At 40.9% G+C, this 20,315-nt stretch overlaps 1 protein-coding gene across 7 annotated transcripts in view; it reads left to right on the forward strand.

Annotated features, from left to right (window-relative positions):
- ACSL4 (acyl-CoA synthetase long chain family member 4) overlaps positions 1–20,315 on the forward strand; it is an 86,716-nt gene that overhangs the window by 27,445 nt on the left and 38,956 nt on the right. For 2 of the 7 annotated variants that reach the window (XM_059386099.1, XM_059386100.1), the window contains 5 exons: positions 4,486–4,540; positions 16,874–17,400; positions 17,644–17,821; positions 19,232–19,341; positions 19,458–19,596. In XM_059386099.1, coding sequence (XP_059242082.1) covers positions 17,050–17,400; positions 17,644–17,821; positions 19,232–19,341; positions 19,458–19,596 — 778 coding nt within the window. In that variant the 5' untranslated portion in view covers positions 4,486–4,540; positions 16,874–17,049. The remainder of the gene's footprint in view (positions 1–4,485; positions 4,541–16,873; positions 17,401–17,643; positions 17,822–19,231; positions 19,342–19,457; positions 19,597–20,315) is intronic. The other 5 variants (XM_059386101.1, XM_059386103.1, XM_059386102.1 and 2 more) reach the window with 3 other exon arrangements.

The following is a 20,315-nucleotide window of genomic DNA, read 5'->3' on the forward strand; positions in this document are numbered from 1 at the left end:
TCTTAAGGGGAAAAGAAAAGATTCTACTACAGCTTAGATTCTGAGTAGTACCCTCTAGTAGTTTGATTGGCTTGTGATAGTTACAGAGGCCTGTTCTAAATGTCATTTTCTTCTTCTTTATGACTTTTTTAAAATCATTTTTTAAAAAGATTTATTTATATATTTAACAGATAGAGATCACAAGTAGGCAGAGAGGCAGGCAGAGAGAGAGAGGAGGAAGCAGGCTCCCTGCCAAGCAGAGAGCCTGATGCAGGGCTCCATCCCAGGACCCTGAAATCATGACCTGAGCTGAAGGCAGAGGCTTTAACCCGCTGAGCCATCCAGGCGCCCCTTAAAAATCATTTTTAAAATAAACAATATTTATGGAAACGTCAGAAGCTGTTAAAATCAGCGCAAAGAATACAAAAGTATATAAAACAAAACAAAAAAATTAAAACACAAAATGCACCTGTAATGCTGCCACACAGCAATTGATATTTGGTGTGTATCTTGCTAATTTTTCTATGAACATGTACCCACTCAAAGAAATGCATATATCATGGAGTCATACCTACTGTTTTGTACTTGCCTTGTTCTTGATTTCAATATTGCTAACCTTTGAACTGTATTATAGTTATGGCAGTTTTCATCCATTAGTGGATACATGACATATGCACATCTCTCTGAAGCAAGACCTGTGAAAGACCATTGCTGAGGAGATTGTTCTATAAGGGACTCACCAGAATTTAGTTTTAGATTTGGACACTAAATGCTCAGGACTTTGTTAATATTTCCCACTCTTTTTGAAACATTTTCTTTTAAACGTACTAAGCTTGGTTCTTGAGACATTAATGACAGGAGGAAGATTGATTGTGCTTTAAACATTTCCAACAGATGTTATCACAAGTTGAGTATTGGCTTTACTTCTTGAAGAATGTTTTCAAAATACTGGTTAGCAGACTAACTTACTTGCAACAGGGCAAAAACTAAGCACAGTAATGGTTTGTTTTGAAGTCTGTCTCAAAATATGAGGGTTGTCTGAAGTTGAACAGCCCTGCCTTGTATTTGTGGTTGCTTTTTCCTTAATCACCATCCTGTTAGCTGCCTGGACACTGTTTTGCTCCGTGGTATTTGATGAGTAAGGCTTTCTCAGGGCTGCTTCATTTCCTAATTGAAAGACGATAAACTCTAGATGCTGTATTCTCTTTTTTTCATAGTATCAGGTGATCATTAAGTCGAAACAAACTGTGTTATATGTTTCAGTCTGTTAAAAATTGGCCTTGCGAAGAATTTCCAACTTCCTTGTGCTAACAAAAACTTGCATATATATGTGAAAGTGAAAAGTGTGTTCCAAATTTGCATTCTAATTTCAGCCAGATCATTCCTATTCCTAGTCCCAGTCATTTGTAAGTGGAAGCTGCAAGGTGGTCATCTGCTTAGATCTTTCATACAAAATTATGTCTTCAATTTATTTTAATAGAATGACTCTAAAAACAGGGTGCTATTTGGTAGGGGGAAGCTGGGGGAGAGAGGTTACGTTCAGAGTGTTTTTCCATTGTGTAGAAAAAGTAAGGTGAGGAAATGTGATTTAGTTCCCTTCTATCTGCTGGGCAGCGGTGGCTTGTTTTTGTTTTGTTTTGTTTTGTTTTGTTTTAAATGATGAAATAAATGTCCGTTAAATGTACAGATGCTGGAAAAAAATCAGGACAGGACTTTATCCCTGTCTCTTGTATTTAAGAACCTCTGAGAGTTTCTTTGTCTTGCCTGATTGATGGAGGACTGTGAGACTGGAAATGAGCAGAAGGTGGAAACTGGGGCTCTCATCCAGCTGAGAGAATTCTCTGACACTTCTGATTTACCTCTCCATCCTCTCCTTCTATGGTACCAACGACCAAGTATAAACTATCCTTTACAAATATTTATGGATGAAATTATTTTCCAAATTAAGCTAGTGGATAGTTTTGTATCTCCCCCCTGCCACCCATAGGTCTTTAAATGATTTTGTAGAAAGTTGGTCTTTGTTGTTTATCAGTTACCTGAATTAATCTGTGGGGGAAATCTATCCATTTGTATTTAGAAATACGAAGTTTTTCTTCTCCAACATTCTCTTCTTGAGCTCTTCGGACTTTATTTGAGTATGTATGTGCAGAGATTTACTCTGCTTATGTTAATATGAATTGTTAGCCCTGTGGGAGAAAAATAAGAAAATGTTAAGTAGCATGCCTTCCATTTATAAGTAGTCTTAACCATCTGTGTTCACACATATACTGACACCGTCCCCAGCACACCCTCTCCAAAAGTAGATTGTGGATATTCACTTAAAGTGAAGAAGTAGTTCTGTGAAACCAAACAAAAGGAATGCTCTGTTGGTGATAGGTCTGGGTGTAAATCATTCTTGCCCTCTTGTTCTGATGGTAGCAGGAGAGAAAACGAACTGAGTTAACACCAAGTAGTTAGTGTGGTCGTTAGCCATATGGATGTTTGCGACTTCCATTGGAGTGTCTAGATTTTTTTTTAAAAAGTGTTTGAAGGGTTTTTCTCATAGTCTTATGCAAGTAGTACTGAGTACTACCTCATGGAGATAAGACTTCATTTCTTCTTCAAAATCATAATTGTGCCTAGGACACCCCTGCAGTGCTGAAATGTAAGTAAGTGATGTCAAATTACAGAAGGGCCTTAAGTTTACTATTCTGGGTGTTCAGATGATAAGTTGTTTTCTCCTGCACTATACAAAATAGGTCAGTCCAAAACTTTCATAGCATGTATAGCTTCAAGAGCATCATAAAACTGATCTGTGTTTGCTGAGGGAAGATGAAAATATCTGTAGGTTTTTGCACTGCTCTACAGTGCTGTGTTTTGATTTGGAAAGAATCTTGCACTGTTTAAAGGAAATTATTCATTTTGGATTTTGATGGGAAAATCGCTAGGCATGTGCAGGCACTTGGGGTTGAGGCTATCTGGGTAGACTGACTAGTTTTCTGTGGTCAGACTTTATCCCTGAATGGCTCCTGTCCTGACTGGGGCTGGGGGGTGGAATAAGAGGTACAAATAAAACTATTAACAGCATGACTCCTGCTTCTTGCCATTTTCTTTTCATTTTACTTTAACATTTTTTATTGAGCTATAATTGACGTATAATGTTGTGCAAGGTGCACAACATGTTGATTTGATATATTTATATATTGTTACGATTACCACCTTTGCTTTAGCTAACACCTCTGTTGCATCACATAATTATCATTTCTTTTTTTGTGGTGAGAACATTTAAGGTCTAGTTCCTTAGCAGTTTTGAAAGTATATGACATGGCATTGTTGACTGTAATTACTGTGCTGGGCATCAGATCTCCAGAATTTACTCATCTTCTAACAGCCCTTTAAGAACATCTCCCTGGGTTCCCCCTCCAGCCTCTGGTAGCCACTATTCTACTCTGTTCCTGTGAGCGTGGCTTTTTTAGAGTCCACAAATGAATAACACCATGCCACAGTTGTCTTTCTCTGCCTGGCTCATCTCACAAAGGCTCAAAGTCCACCCTCAAAGTCCACCCATGTTTTTGCAAATGGCAGGCGTTCCTTCTTTCTCATGGCTGAATATATACCATTGTGTGTACATACCCATTTGTTTTACCCGTTCATCCATTGGTGGACACTTAGGCTGTTTGCTTATCTTGGTTGCTGTGAATAATGCTGCAGTAAACATGGCAGTGCAGGGGTGCCTGGGTGGCTCAGTGACTGCCTTCAGCTCCAGTCAGGATTCCAGAGTCCCAGGGTTAAGTCCCGCATCGGGCTCCCAGCTCCACCAGGAGTCTGCTTCTCCCTTTGACCTTCTCCCCTCTCATGCTTTCTCTCACTGTCTCAAATAAATAAATAGAATCTTTTTAAAAAATGGCAGTGCAGGTTTGTTTTTGATATCCTGTTTTCATTTCCTTTGGCTGTATATCCATAAGTGGGATAGCTGGATCATGTGATTGTTGCATTTTTAATTTTTTTACACAACCTCCATACCGTTTTCCAGAGTGGCTGCTCCAATTTACGTTCCCACCAACACTGCGCAGAGCTTCCCTTTTCTCCACAAACTCACCAAGGCTTGTTATTTCTGGTCTTTTTGATGATAGCCATTCTGACAGGTGCGAAGTGGTATCTCATTGTGGTTTTGATTTGCCTTTCCTTGATGATGAATCATGTTGAGCACCTTTTCATGTGCCCGTTGGCCATCTGGATGTCTGCTTTGGAGAAATGTCTATTTAGTTCCTCTGCCCATTTTTTCATCTTACCATTTTCCCACAGAGTTTTGACTACTGTTTCTTAGTCAGGCTAAGTTACTTTTCTGTGATCCTAATAGCATTACTTCTAGCCAGATGACCATCTCGAGTCATTTCTTATTTTGTCTTGGATACCTGGCTCATCATGAGCTAAGGTGCACGGGTAATGTGAAACAGCACTTGAGTGTTTTCAAAAGGGGTTCTTCTCTTGTGTCAATGTACCCATTAATATTGTCTTTTATTGCAGATTGAAATCACAAAAGATACATACACGTGTTCTTCTTAAGAGAAAAAGGAAATCTGTAAGTATTCTTTGAAAATTCTAAATTTGTCATTTTATCAGCTTTTGGAGGAAATTAAGTTTTAACTATACTAACAGGCATCTTGACTCTTTTTGTTGTGGAAAAACCCTGCCAATCTCCATGTTTGTGTTAAAAGGGCAATATTTGGAAAAGTAAAACAGGAAAACTTTTTACCCTGTACAGCTTCTAAAATTTAAAATACCACCCCTCGTTTTTGAAAGGGGAAGTGATAATTGAAATCTAAGTAAAATGTTTTTCCTTGAGTGATTACCGAAAAGTGGAGCCACAGATGGGAGTGTTCCAGTTCTGACTGGTGAGACTGACAGGCCGAGAGTCTTTGGCAAGCTAGTTTGCTTCCCTTTGCCTCACTTTGCTAACTGTAAGGAGGTTCGTTATTCTCGATGAGAGGATGTCTGTAGTGGTGGCTGCTCGCCCTAGTAAGCTGAAGCTTGTTCTAGTTACTGGTTCTCAAAACTGATTGAAATATATTTCTGATTTGCATAATTTTAGGTATTAGCTCTTTCCTTCACTGGAGTATCTTCTCTAGACCATAGCATGGAATACAAGAAACACAACAGCACTCTTAAAAGAAACACAATAGCACACTTAAAATTAGAGTCCTAGTGTTAGTCTTGGACCTTGAAAATTACCTAGTCCAGTGTTTCCCAAGCATCGATTTTTAGACCACTGGTGGTCAGTGAGGAGTTTTTCGTGGTCCAGGGTGAAGTGAGGAAAGTAAGGACAACAGGCCGTGCATTTTTTTTTAAGGTTAAACTCTTCCCCTTCAAATGATTTCTTGTCATTATAAGATCTGCCCATCTAATTTAGAGGCATTAAATACATTCTGTATTTTATGAAATGATTGTGATAGCAAATCATAGGGTTTTTTTTTAATGTCTATACCTGCCCCCCACCCAAGGCAGCTGTATCATTCCCTTCACCATCCTTCTTTGCTTTTAAAACTATGACAGGCCTGTGCTATCTTAGTATATGTGCTGCCGAAGCGAGCACAGGCCTGCGCTATCTTAAAATAAGAATCCAGTTTTCTCATTTTACAGATGAGGACACAGACAAGAGGTTATTTGATTTGTTCCATGTCTTACTGTTCAGCAAGCTGCTGAACCGGGACCAAAACCCTGTATATGATGCTGCCTCTCTTGTATTTCTGGTCTTCTGAGAATCACTTTAATTATAATTGATTATAAACTTGAAACAGAAGATCTAGTAGTTCTTAGGTGCTAATAACTATTTTTGAATTCCGAGTGTAAAGAAATTCAAGACTTAATGTTCTTGTGTAGCTTGGTACTAAAGTCTGCTAATGAGCCTGCATTAGAAAAATCTGAAAACATGGCCAGAGATTTTCCTCAGCAGGCCCAAATTAGCCGTCTCTGAATTCAGCTGCTTAGCATGCTACCCCATGATTCGGAAAAGTGGTGAGGTATCAGTGAGGCTAGTGTTTCCTTGGGAAATAGACTGTGGTGCCATCTTGAGGACAGTAGTATTCAGGCTTCTGTAGTTGACTTATTGTGCACAGAGTCTGTTTCCTCTTGCCTCCCTCCCCACCTCCATCCTCCTCTCTCCCCCACCTCTCCCCGCCATGCCCCACATGCACACACCCTACAAACACGGATAACCATTTAGAGCAGTCGGCTTACAGCCCATCTAGATAGGTAAAAAAAAAAAAAATTACCAAGGCAGAGAGTAGGAGTTGCTAAACACATTGGCAGAAACATGTGCAGTTTGTACTCAGGAGTTTACAGATACTTTGGAGTGCCTTTGACACTTCAGAGACTCCTCTCCGATTGGTATAGCTGGGCCTTCGCTGTCCCAAATACACTTCCAAGCAGAAATACCTAATTCCCTTATCCCCCTCCCTCACTCACCTTAGTGAAGCATGCATGGGCCAGGGAAGCAAATGAACATGAAGAGAAAAGAATGGAAAGTATTCTTCATCCCCAGTATGGAGACATTAACTCTAAGAGTACTTTTCCCTGGCTTCTTGTATTTAGCATCATGTGGCTTCCTCCTTTAGGGAAGAATCCTTTAATTTCTAAAATGTCAGATAGAGCCATAATGAAATGCTAAGAATTAAAAAAAAAATCTTGAACTTTCTGCAGTCTTTGGAATATCTGTGCTCTTCTTTTTCTTAGTGCTAATATTTGAGAGTTGTCTGAATAGCTACAGGATTTCAGTCTTAAACAGATTCATCAGTCTTTGAGTTCTTTTAATAATCTCATTTTAAAAGTATTTAAAAAAAAAGTATTTTAATACTGAAGCACAGAGTGAGCTTGTAAAAACAAAACAAAACAAGACAAAACCATACCACAGTTTCACATGGTGGCCATGTGGCTGAACTGTAGTGACTTATTTGGCCATTTTATAAGAAATGGCTGGGGCGCCTGGGTGGCTCAGTGGATTAAGCCGCTGCCTTTGGCTCGGGTCATGATCTCAGGGTCCTGGGATCGAGTCCTGCGTCGGGGTCTCTGATCAGCAGGGAGCCTGCTTCCTCCTCTCTCTCTGCCTGCCTCTCTGCCTACTTGTGATCTCTCTCTGTCAAATAAATAAATAAAATCTTTAAAAAAAAAAAGAAATGGCTGAAGGGGTGCCTGGGTGGCTCAGTCGTTAAACATCTTCCTTTGGCTCGAGTCATGATCCCAGGGTCCTGGGATCGAGTCACACATCCGGCTCCCTGCTCACGGGAAGCCCGCTTCTCCCTCTCCCACTTCTGCTGCTTGTGTTCCCTCTCTCGCTGTGTCTCTCTCAGTCAAATAAACAAAATCTAAAAAAAAAATGGAAATGACTTAAGACTACATTGTTGCATAATTTTTAATAGTAAAGAGTACCAGGAAACAACATTAGCAAAGAACTAACCTGTCGAACTGGCTCCTCCTCTAGCAAACGTGGAGGGTAGGTCATGTGGCAGAAAAAGGAATGGTTGCAAAATTGTCACCACTATACAAAGTTATTACTAGGGCAAGTATTATGCTGGTCACAGGTGTTTTTTTTTTTTTTCATCTATACTCACGGTTGGCAGCCTGCGGTTTGTATTGCTTTATTATTAATAAATAGGTAACATGACAAGAGAGGTAGGATCTCACTTGGATGCAAGACATTTATTATGACTAAAAGTTAATTTTGAAGTTATTTTGAATGATTTTTGATAAGCCATGACTGTGTTCCCCTAGAGAAAAAAAATACCTGGGAAATAGAAGACTTTACAGACAAAATTAGTCTACGATGTGCCCTCTAATTTAGCAGCAGGGATCTGTCTACAGGGATCTGCAGGAGTTCATCTTCAGCAGTAGCCTAAGACGTTGAAATTGGCATTGTGCTACCTTACTCCCATTTTATAGCACTGCACTTCTCTGCAAATACGTACCCCCCAGAACTTGGTTTTCCTCCCTCTTTCCTGGTGTCTAATCAAGTTGGATTGGAACATCATGCTTGGTCAGTAGGTGCCACTTCTAGCCTGGTCTGTCCTCAGTATTCCTTTAATTTGAGTTTTGGATTAAAGCTCTACAACCAACTCCTGACTTTTGAAAGCTTCATATTTAAAAATGCAGCATGTTGTGTTCACTTGAAATGAGGAATAGCCGCATCATCATACACAGTGTATGTGAAGTGTGTAGGCAGCAACATTGGCTGCTGGATCTCCTCATTTCAACACATATAGATAGGATTCCAATTATAAGATCCTATGACCTAGAAAAAACATAATCTGATGCATGCTGGGGATGTTCTTAAAGCATTATGGGAGGGGACTTCTGCTGCACTGTGAAAGAGCATCTTCAGCATGGCAGCTGAGGTGCTTTCTTTGCTGGGAAAAGCTGGGAAGAGACTGGCAGGATGGCGACTTCAGGGGTTAATCCCTCTCCAGGTGAGGAAGTAGACAAGTTCGGGTAATCTTGCTGGAGACGCACCCAAAGATCAGTCGTGGTAGTGAGAGGCTTGTAGTCAAAATAGCTAGCTAGGCACAGGTGCGGTGTGTTGGGACAGGGCACGCATATATTCATCCTAGGTTTTTGTTTTTGTTTTTTGCTTTTTCAGCTCTCAAATGTATTTATTATAATTACTGTATATCGGGTCTAAAATTTGATTGTACAAACTATACTGTGTCAATTAGATTGGTCTGTCAATTTGAATCATGTGAGACTTACAAAGGGCAGGTGAATATATATTTCACATGATTATTCAGTCTTGCAAACTAACAGCAAGAAAGCCTACTAGCTGCCCTTAATGCCTTTTATTTTCTTAAAATAGTACCATTTTTAAAGTTTTGGTATTAAATATGAAGTGTATCATATTGTAATACAGCTCCTGTGAGGTTTGATTTCATTGACCAAATGCAACCATTCTTTAACATCATTTTTGAGCTTTCTCTTCTGTGTTTTAAAATCATTTGGAACTTTTTAATAGTATGTGAGAGAAAAGTTTTTTTTTTTTTAAAGCACTCCACCCATTTATAAGTCTCGGGGATGCAACAACTATGTAGAGATAGGATCTTTTAAAGTGCCACAGGTATGTTATCTGTTTAATCTCTTAGAAGATCTACTTATTTATTTTTATTTTATTATTTTTTTAAAGATTGTATTTATTTATTTGAGAGAGACAAAGAGAGAGCACAGAGGGAGAGGGAGAAGCAGACTCCCTGCTGAGCAGGGAGCCCCACTTGGGCTGGAACCCAAGACGCTGAGATCATGACCTGAGGGGAAGGCAGCCACCCAATGGAGTGAGGCACACAGGCGTCCCTCTTGGAACTTTTGTAATTGTTTTCTGATTTAATGTTGAGTGGATACAGAAGGCAAATTGTCTCTTTATTTGGTATTTAAATTACCCCTTTAAGTGATGTGTGACCTGAAAATGTAATTTCTTAAAGTAGCACTTACATAGTTAATCATTGATTTTCAAATTGATGCCTTTTTCATTTTCATAAGGTTGTTTGTAAAGGACAGATGACCTTTATCTGGCCTTATTGTGTGTTTCAACTTGGCAAATGCATGAATCCGTGCTTAGTGAAGTCTGTTTTCCCAGACTTTTGGGGGGAAAAAAACATGTGGGCATTAATGGACTTCAGTTTATTAGTTTTTCTTTTTCATTCTTAAATTGATGTGTCACATGCTTCTGGGGGAGATGATTTCTTCTTTTAAATTCAGACTTTAATCAATATATAGCATTTGTTTACTTTGTGTACTAGAGCTTAAATGTATCACTAATGCTTTTTGTGTTTAAGCTAACTATCTCAGAGCATTTGAAGTAACTGGAATGAAATATTTAACATTAAACTTGACCTTAAGACAAAAGGTAAAATTTTATTTGATTTTCCCCTAAGCTTCTAGGACTCACTTGATACCTAGAGGATATTTTTTCACTTATAAAAATGCCTCAGGATATAGGCTGGATTAGTGCTCAAAATTGCTTCCAGGATTTCTTCATACACAAAATTTGTCATTGTCACCTATTTAGATTATACCAGTACGCCTAGGGTCACAGACAGGAGAGATGAAAACATAGCTTTAAAATCTATTTGAAGCTGTTATGATCTATTTAAAATCTATTAGACCTGGATCAGAATCCCTACTTCACTGGGTCACGTGGCAGAGACTGGTTATATCATCAGTAAAATAAGGGTACCACCTCAAAGGGGTTTCTTGAAGGATTCAGTGAGATAATGCATCTGGAGGACTGAGCACAGTGCCTAGCCCAGAGTCCATGCTCAGTGAGTGGTTATTCATCTGCTCTCCATATGAAATGGTAATCCTCAACAGGAACAGTGAACTGTTTTGTAACTAAAGATGATGGCCTGCCCTTTCCTGGAGGCCATACAAATGAATTTCTTGATTTCAAGGAAGCACAACTTCGAGTTCATGTCCTCCTATTGGGTAGGGCAGTAGGTATTGCTCTTCATATGCAGAAGGACAGCATACCTTAGTGAGAGGCATGGGTGAGAAAGCACGTAGTCCTCGCTGCATAGCCTTCATGCATTTAGAAGAGCAGTCTTTCACTTCTGTGCAACAGGCAGTTGTTCCAGTTTCATGTTTTTTATTAAGCAGCTAAAAACAGGTTAAGTTTATTATAGGGATTTTTAAGAGGATACCCTGTCCTAGAATGTCAACACAGACGAGTGATTTTTTTTTTTTTTAAAGGTGACAAAGGTTGGTGGCTTTCAGGCTGTTGTACTTGCGTACGTTTTTGCTTTATTGTTCCAGAGCAATGCCATATCCATTCTTTTTTTTAAATGGTTTTTTTTTTTGAGATTTTATTTATTTATTTGACAGAGACAGAGATCACAAGTAGGCAGAGAGGCAGGCAGAGAGAGGAAGAAAAGCAGGCTCCCTGCTGAGCAGAGAGCCCGATGTGGGGCTCCATCCTAGGACCCTGAGATCATGACCTGAGCTGATGGCAGAGGCTTAACCCACTGAGCCACCCAGGTGCCCCGCCATATCTGTTCTTATTTCAGTCAGCAGATTTATGGCACCGCTAGTGCACAGAGGGACTGTTGTGGTCACTTAGTGTTCAACAGCAGACTGTCAACCCTGCCTCATGGAGCTTAGCGGGACATTGGTAACAAATATGAAAAGGAAAGCATGTGGCATATTGGTGATAGGTGCTGAGGAGAAAAACAGAGTGAGAAAGGGACTGGAGGTGTTGGGGTGCCATTTTAGGATGGCTGCAGAAGGTGATACTTGAGTGAATACAAAAAGGAGCTGGACTAACATTCCAGGGAGAGAAGACATGTCCAAAGGGCCTGAAGCAGGGTCATGCCTGGTGTGTTCCAGAAACCACAAGGAACAGGTTGAATTAAAGCAGAATGAGCCAAAGGAAAGCATGGGAGATGAAGTCGGAAATACAAGAGAGCAGGGGAAAAGTCCCTGTCGTCTCATAGGGCAGAGTGAGGACTAACTTCTGAGTGGGTTGTATGGGGATTCTTTGAAAGACCTAATTTACCTTACATTTTAACTACATTTAACTAACTCTGGCTGACAAGTTTAGAGTTTGTTATTAAAGTGGGAGCAGGGAGATCAGATTGGCAACTGCATTTATTTAGGTAAGAGATGATAGTGGCTGAAATCAGGATGGTAGCAGTGGAGGTAGGGAGATATAGTTGAATTTGGTATGTGTTTTATAAGTAGAGCCAGTAGGATTTGCTGCTGCTGAGTTGGGTGTGGAATGTGTGTGTGAGAGAGAAAGAGAGAGAGGAGCAAGAGAGAGAGAGAGAGAGAGGTGCAAGAGAGGGAATCTCAAAGGTTTTTGGTCAGAGGAGCTGGAATTACTGAGCCGGACAAGACTGGATGGGATCGGTTTGTGGCAGGACAGTCAGCGGCTCAGCTTTGAGCATGTTAAGTCAGAGGTACTTGACTGATAGGGATCTGTTGAGGAAAAAGTTGGATCTACAAATCCAATGTTTAGGGAAGACCTCCAGGAGAGGGGGAGACATTTGGGCCTCATCAGCATATATATACATACACGCCATCTTAAGGCTGTGGGACTGAATGAGGTCACCATGGGAGTGAGTGTAGAGAAAGCCAAGAGGAGGTTAGGTGACCAGGGACTGTGGCATTTAGAGGTCAGGGACATAAGGAAGAAGCAGCAAAGCAGACTGAGGAGGAACAGCTAGGGAAGTCAGAAGAAAACTGGAAGAAGTGTGGTCTCCTGGAAGCCAAGTGAAGGTTTGAATCCCAGGAACAGAGGGGTTTGCCTTGTCCAAGGCTGCTGATGAGTCAAGAGAAATGAGGGAGCCTTAACTGACCTTGGGATGTGAAGATGTGGAGGTGCTCAGGGGTCCTTGATCAGAGCAATCTGTGGAGTGGTAGGGGGTAAAAGTCTGAGTAGTAGGCTCAAGAGGAGCTAGGGGAGAGAGCGGGAAGAGGAAGAGTGCAGGTGACTCTCAAGTCCTGATGGGGATGTGAAGAAATGGGGCTGTGGCCAGAGAACATCTGAGAGAGGCAATGGTGTTTTTTTAAATTTTATTTTATTTTTTCAGTGTTCCAAGATTCATTGTTTATACATAACACCCAGGGCTCCATGCACTATGGTTTTTAAGATGAGAGAAAGAATAGCCCTGTTGTGATGCTAATAGGCATGATTCTGTGGAACAGGGCACGGGCACCGCCCCCTAGAGGCAGGGCCCAGGCAGACACGGGCCCGGGAGTCCCCAGGCAGCGGTCACCGCCAGCCGGGCACAGCACTGTTCCATGGGCAGAGTCACAGAGGGAAGAGCACGTGGCTAAAGGTGCGAAAAGTTGGGTAGGTACAGTGGCGGGAGTGACGGAGTCAGAGATGTCGATGGTCAGAAGTACGAGGAGCAGACAGGAAACTCAGGAGAGCAGGCCAGTGAATGGAGCGGTCTGGTGCAGTGCAGTTCCTGCGCAGTGTAGAGGGCCCGCTGGAAGGAGCCGTCATGCATGTGGGGCAGGGGCATTCAGCACAGTCCAGTTTTTCTCCAGCCAAACTCAGCTGCATGGGTACAGGGGCAGACTTCAGTGGAGAATTAGATTTAACCGGGTTGAAATTTCACCAAAAAGTGCAACAAAGTGAAAAGGGGGCAAGACTGTGTTCCGAGCACTGATGATTGGTGTCCGTGGACTATAAGCAGGCTTTGGGGAGGAATTCTGCCAACAGTGCCACGAAGCAGCATTGCTGTTTGCTGTGTGATGCCACTGGCCCAGAGCTCTTCAGTGAGAGGTCGGTAAACTTGTTTAGAGTCCCGCTTATCAGCACATGTGAGGTTAGACACAATCCTCTACCTTAGTTTAATCCATTTACCACCCAAGAAATCAGACTTTCTCTTCCATAGAGAATAGTTCATTTCCCCTTAGTACAATAGGCAGATGTTGAATCTTGAGTTGCTGAGTCGTCATACACATGTGTCTCTTAGGGTACAGCTGCATGCTTGTAAAATTGGGTCCAAAAAAATTCAAGTTTCCCATTGACTTCGATCCCTCAAGTGGAGCAGCTCCTCATGTGGAAGGCATTAAAGCTTCTGCTACACTACGGCTGTTTCTCCACCATCCTGCCCTTTTCTGCCTCCATCCGTTCGCCCATCCATTTGTTCTCTGTTAGGACTGTCCTCTTTTTCCAGTTGTTTTATTTGTCTTTTGAAAACACACCATCCTTCTTGTCTACCTCAACTGCTCTTTTTCTGTGAAACCTTTCCAGATGGTTCTACTTCCTACTTCGACCATCTTTTCTCCCCCACAAATTAGTAATCTCTACACCCAACATGGGGCTCGAACTCAGGACCCTGAGACCGAGAGTCACATGCTCTTCCAGCTGAGCCAGACAGGTACCCCTCTTATGGGATATATTCTACATGTTTGTGAACTCATCTTCCTGCCATCTGTCATACATATGAACACATATGTAAATGCATTCAAAAGACTGAGTACATACTTTATTCATCTTTGTATCCAGTGCTCAAAACTTACACATGGTAGGTGTTCTCTCCTCTTTCTCTTTTTGAAATGAAGTTATCAATAGATGTGAGTGTAACCCTAGAAAATCTTTGGTAAGGAAAGATTTTTAGATGACAGGCAAAACTGGCCACTGGGTTTGAAAGAGCACCGGACTGGGGACTAGGGGTTGGTTACAATGTGCACTTGGCTACTTATTCACCAACAACAGTGGGTCTTTCAGCTGAACTGGGGTTCCAAGAAGTCCAGGCAGGGGCTCTCAAGCCTCTCCCACCAAAGCAGCTCTGCTTTTGGCTTTTATCTATACATATTTGTGTTTTCCTTGTTCACGTAAGATTTTATTCAAATGGATGATCCATGTCCCCCTCGCCACCACCAGAAAGAATTTCAAAATGACTGGAATAAATGATGTCTCCGATCTCTCCTCATCTAAATGTTCTTCTAGGTGTGCCTACTCTGTGTGTGTTGTGTTTTGTGTGTGTGTGTTTCTATGAGGATTAAGTAGAAGACCTGTCCCTACCTCTGAAGCTTAAGGCAAATATGTATAAAAGATTAAATGTATATAACATGAATGACTAAAAATATATAGTACAGTTAATCTAATTAGATTATAAACCCTTCAAAAGCTGTCTTCTTTATAGATCTTCAGCCCCAAGTCTGACAATTTTTCAATTGAAGGCAAGACTTTTTTTTTGATCTTCTGTTATTGTCTCTGAGAATTTATATATTGAAATAAATATTTTGTCTTGAGTTGATTTCCTTTTGGTATTCCTTTCTCTTACCAGTAGGAATTGTTTTTTAAAATTATACACATAAGTAGGTTATCATCTGTGACTGTCCTTTAAGATTGATAAAAGAATATTACAGGATATTTGTTCTAAGAAAGAGGTATTGGGTTTGATAGGGTTGAGAACTACATACTGGTCTCTGCTTAAATACTTAGGTGCTTAGATGTTTGGTAATATTGGTAATATAATCAAGGATCAAAATGAGTGTTAGACATTTCAAGTGATGTAGGAAGTTAGAGGAAGAAATGAATGACCAGCCTTATCAGACCAAGGAAGCAATTTCTAGGTAGGGTAAATCACAAAATTTAAAGTTGGAAGGATCCCAGGAAATCATCTAGGCCAGCAGTTCTTACTTCAGTGTTAGTGTCACCCTTAGGGTTTTGTGGATAGATTTCCAGGAACCCACAGACCCCCTAAATTTACAGATACCATTTTGTATAGCTTGGGTTTATAGTTCTCATTGGATTCTAAAAGGGGTCCATCACCTGAAGAAGTTAAGGGCTACTGATCTAGTCTGATCCTAAGCTTAGATCTGGTGTCTGCCTCAAGCTTACCCTGCCAGTTAGTGACCAAGATGGGAACCAAAACCCAGGTCTTTCCACTTGTAGTTTCTTGCTCACTTTACCCCACTCAGTTGAAGGGCATGAACAAAAACTGAGGCAGGATTAAACTACCTCTTTATGGTAACTGGTGTAAAAACACACAGCTGTCCTGGGATTGATAGTCCCTCTGTTGCCACAGGAGTTGCCAAAGGATGGGCTTCAATTTGTCTCCTCCAAGTGAACTATTAATTTTTATAGTTGAAATATGCCGCCACTCTCCAAAACAGCTTTCTCAGCTGAAGGCAGGCCAGCTCCTTGTGAGTTAGTACTGTCCCCGAGGCTGTTGCTGCACTTCCTTTCCAACGGGCACTATTTTCTTGACCTGCCATGGCCCCCTATTTTGTGCCTAATCAAATCAAAATGACTTTGTCTGATCTATCAGACCCTGTACTACCCATAGCCTCTTTAGCCCACGTGCACGTACTCTGTGCCCCAGTCAGGCTAGTGTCCTTGTTATTGGCACTTCCTACTCCCCCAAGGCCCTTTCACCCCTATCTCTGTGTGTCTTCATGTGGCTTCCCTGCCCGAATGCTCTCCAGTCTTTTCCTCCTTTGCCCGGCCCAGTTTAAGTCCCATGTCCACAGAACCTCCCTCACCTACTGGTGGCTATTTCACACTTCCCCTGGACGCCTTCTTGCATTTATTGCTTGTACCGCACACCAGAGCACTTAGCTTTTTCCACAGGCTTTTCACTGGAAATGCTTCAGTGGTGGTCACTTTGGGAGTGGGGTTCCAGGAAGTCCAGTGTGGGTGCTCTGGACACCCCCAGTACCCCGCCCACAATTCAGCCAGAGCAGTTCCACTTTAGTTGCATATGTGGAAAGTCTGCATGACTTTTTATTTGAAGAAGCTGTTTAGCTGCCCCTCCCCCCTCACCCCACTCCCCAGAAAGAAGCTTGAAAGACACTGGATCTGACTTGTGTGCTGACTTCCTCATAAGTGTTAACTGGTCATGGACAAGGGCCAGGACTGGACTGACACCAGTTTGGACCTGCTACGACTATTCCCAGGCACTGGGGTGCAATTTTGAGCACAAAAGAACATTTAGGAAATGACTTTGCAATTCTATTGCTCAACAGTTTGGGGCCAGGATATCGTGAACAGCGTTACCTCAGAAATAGTATTTCCGGGTTGGTCATTGAGAAATAAACCTACATTGGTGGATTTCTCCCATTTTGCATATAAAGCCGAATCCTATTTAAAGCTACCCATTTTACATCTACATACTTAAGAGAAATCTCACTATTGGCATTCCCCAAATTCAACCAGTCTTCAGTATCCCATCTGTACGTTCGTTGTAAGCATTAAAGTAGCATCCCTAACATTAAATTCAGAAGTTTATGGCAATGCTTGGAACTGAAAAATGCCAGTCTTTCAGACCAGTTATTTCAACTTTCTGTATCAAATCAATTACATAAACTACTGAAGACCTGAGTATTTAAATCAGTGTTGCTATCAACTTGCTAATACTCTTGTTTTTTCTTTTTTTTCCTTTATCCTGCTCTCTGCCTGGTTCATTGTCTTCACCTACAGGTGTACTTTATTGTCGGCTTCCAAAGATTACTAACTTCTATCTGTAGCATTAAAATTGAACTGCCTTGGCTATACTGCTACTCTCACTGCTGCTTCCATTATTGCCTTCTTCAGCAAAATAAGGCTTTCTGCAGCCAAAGAATAACAAGACACACCACTGTAGAAGCCTTGCCACTATGAAACTTAGGCTAAATGTGCTCACCTTTATTTTGCTGCCTGTCCACTTGTTAATAACAATATACAGTGCCCTTATATTTATTCCATGGTATTTTCTTACCAACGCCAAGAAGAAAAACGCTATGGCAAAGAGAATAAAAGCTAAGCCCACTTCAGACAAACCCGGAAGTCCATATCGCTCTGTCACGCACTTCGACTCGCTAGCTGTCATAGACATCCCTGGAGCCGACACTCTGGATAAGTTATTTGATCACGCCGTGTCCAAGTTTGGGAAGAAGGACAGCCTTGGGACCAGAGAAATCCTAAGTGAAGAAAATGAAATGCAGCCTAATGGAAAGGTTTTTAAGAAGGTACAGCATTCTTGCACTCTTTAATTTTTTTAAGGGGAAGGTATGCATCAGTTGATCAGAGATCAAATGCATTTAGAATATGCTGCCATTCCACTTAAATACGCTGTGTAACCAATTCTCAGAGGGTGCTCCAGCTTCGGCATATTCACTTAAAGGCAGTTTTAGAGTTCTATACTTTGAATAGTATTTTGACTGCTTGTTGAAATAAACATACTCATATTAGAGAATGTCTTCCTTTAACAGTTAATTCTTGGGAACTATAAATGGATGAGCTATATCGAAGTGAACTGCAGAGTGAATAATTTTGGTAGCGGACTCACTGCCCTGGGACTGAAACCAAAGAACACTATTGCCATTTTCTGTGAGACCAGGGCCGAATGGATGATTGCGGCCCAGACCTGCTTTAAGTACAACTTCCCTCGTAAGTGCCTTGTGTTTTTGGAGGGGGAGAAAAGGGGTTTTAGTAACATGTGAAATTGTCCTGTGATGCTGTTGTGTTCTTTAGCAATTTTTCTGCATAAGTTCTATCCATAAAATGGTATGTACTCTTTTTAAAAGCTGTCTGATAATTTCTGTTAAAGAGAGTAATTTCTAATAGCCAGTATGGGAATTGGCAGCTTAATAGATAGAATTTAGTTTTACTTTTCATTTGGAAGTGAATTATATATGAAAGGTTTAGGAGTGCTTTTTAGGGCATGACATACAAGATAATGATTAAAACAACAAAAGAAAAATCATTGCTTAGGATCGTTATAGTTCATTGCTTTACTTCAAGGCCGCCTCTTTGACCTATTCCATTTTACATGTGAAATGAGCACATAACAACTTGAACTGACAGTAGATACATTGGCCAGAAAGTAAAGTGCAGAGTGTATTCCTGATTCAGAAGCATTTGTTTTTGCTGTTGTGCATGATATTGTTTTTGAAAATTCAAAGTCCAGAACAGTGCCTACCACATGCTAGGCACTCAGTTGTTTACTGAATGAAGAACACTACAAGTGCAGTGTAGTGATCAAGAGTTTGTATCTCAAACAAACAAAATGAATATGAAATGATCCCCTATATACCCATCACCCACCTTCAACAATCAACAGCTTGTGAAAAGTCGCTCTTCCTAACCATGTTGCTCTAGAGTTCTATACTTTGAATAGTATTTTGACTGCTTGTTGAAATAAACATACTCATATTAGAGAATGTCTTCCTTTAACAGAGCTGAATTTCCAGTCTGAAGTTTAACAGACACCCCTTGGTTCTAACTCATCTTGGTTTCAGCTTATGTTTCCTTTGTCTGGCAGCCCCTAAAGAATAGATCTCGTTGGCCCACCCAGTTAAGGCTTGGAGGTCACCAATATTGAGCTTGGATATTAGGCCCACTAAAAAAACTCCCTAGGAGTGAGGACATAATTCCACCTTGAAATCTCAATCTGAAGATTCTCAAGGACTTACTCATTCTTTGGTGCTATGCCCAATGAAAGAGCATGGCACGGGGTAGTTCTAGGTGGGCTAGCTCTGACCTAAATTAAGAGTATAGCCAGAAACTTACTGGCTTTGAGAATCTTGATTGACTAATTTTTGAACAGTTGCACACTTCCAGTATGCTTGGGTTTCTTCAGGTTTAGGAGGTTAGAATCCTGAGACTCTGTAAGGACAAATTGGGGCTACTGGGAAGTTTCAGGCAATGTTTGAAGGTGATAGCAGAGAACATGAAATCAAACGACATTATAAAATGTCTTTGCATCCATGAGTGTACCCATCACAAAAGGCCAATTTAAATAATATTATCTCATAAATGTTTATAGTTTAACATATGTGTTTATTTTTTATTATGTAGTTGTGACTTTATATGCCACACTTGGCAAAGAAGCTGTAGTTCATGGGTTAAATGAATCTGAGGCTACCTACCTGATCACTAGCGTTGAACTTCTGGAAAGTAAACTTAAGGTAAATAAGAATTCTTCTTTGACTTCATGGTAGTATTCTCTGACAGTAAAATGTCCAATAATTGAGTATATTACGGGCCCACATGTAACAGCTGGATCTTTTTTTCTGCTTAACAGACTGCATTGTCAGACATCAGTTGTGTTAAACACATCATTTATGTGGACAATAAGACTATCAATAAAGCAGAATACCCTGAAGGATTTGAGATTCACAGCATGCAATCAGTAGAAGAATTGGGATCCAAGCCAGAAAATGGTAAGTAAAGCAGTGAAAACAAAATTTATTCATCTATTTAAGGTTTATTTCGGTAGGTTAGGAAAAGAAGTAATACAAGTGAAAACCATAAACTTCTTGGATTAAAAAAAAATTTTTTTAATGTTTAAACTATCAGGACCAAATATGATTAGAGTTTACTCTCCTTTTCTCCTCAAAGGTAACCAGTGTTTTAAAATCTACCAAATAGTTAATGTATTCAGTGGTTCAGACTTGGGGCAGTCTGAATTTCTTTTTCAAGTGACTCACTGTAATTTTCCAGCCTGGAGCTCACGTAAAGAAAAGATCTAAGGACTTCCATTCAGTAACTTTTTTTAAAAGATTTTATTTATTTGACAGAGAGTGATCACAAGTAGGCAGAGAGGCAAGCAGAGAGAGAGAGAGGAGGAAGCAGGCTCCCCGCCGAGCAGAGAGCCCGATGCGGGACTCGATCCCAGGACCCTGAGATCATGACCTGAGCTGACGGCAGAGGCTTAACTCACTGAGCCACCCAGGTGCCCCCAGTAACTTTTTTTAAATGCTTAATGCTAGTGATTTTATTGATGTTTCAGAGGATGCAAAAAGCTGTTGGCCAAGCTCATGGTCAAATTTATTCTCCCACTGAGGTGGTATTTGGTATTTCATTTGAAACCAGCAGATGCCCCTTATGGCGGAATGTCGGCTGGTCATCAGGACAGAGGGTTGAGGAAATTAAAGACTCC

This window comes from Mustela nigripes, chromosome X, assembly GCF_022355385.1.
Source record: "Mustela nigripes isolate SB6536 chromosome X, MUSNIG.SB6536, whole genome shotgun sequence".
Lineage (NCBI taxonomy): Eukaryota > Metazoa > Chordata > Mammalia > Carnivora > Mustelidae > Mustela > Mustela nigripes.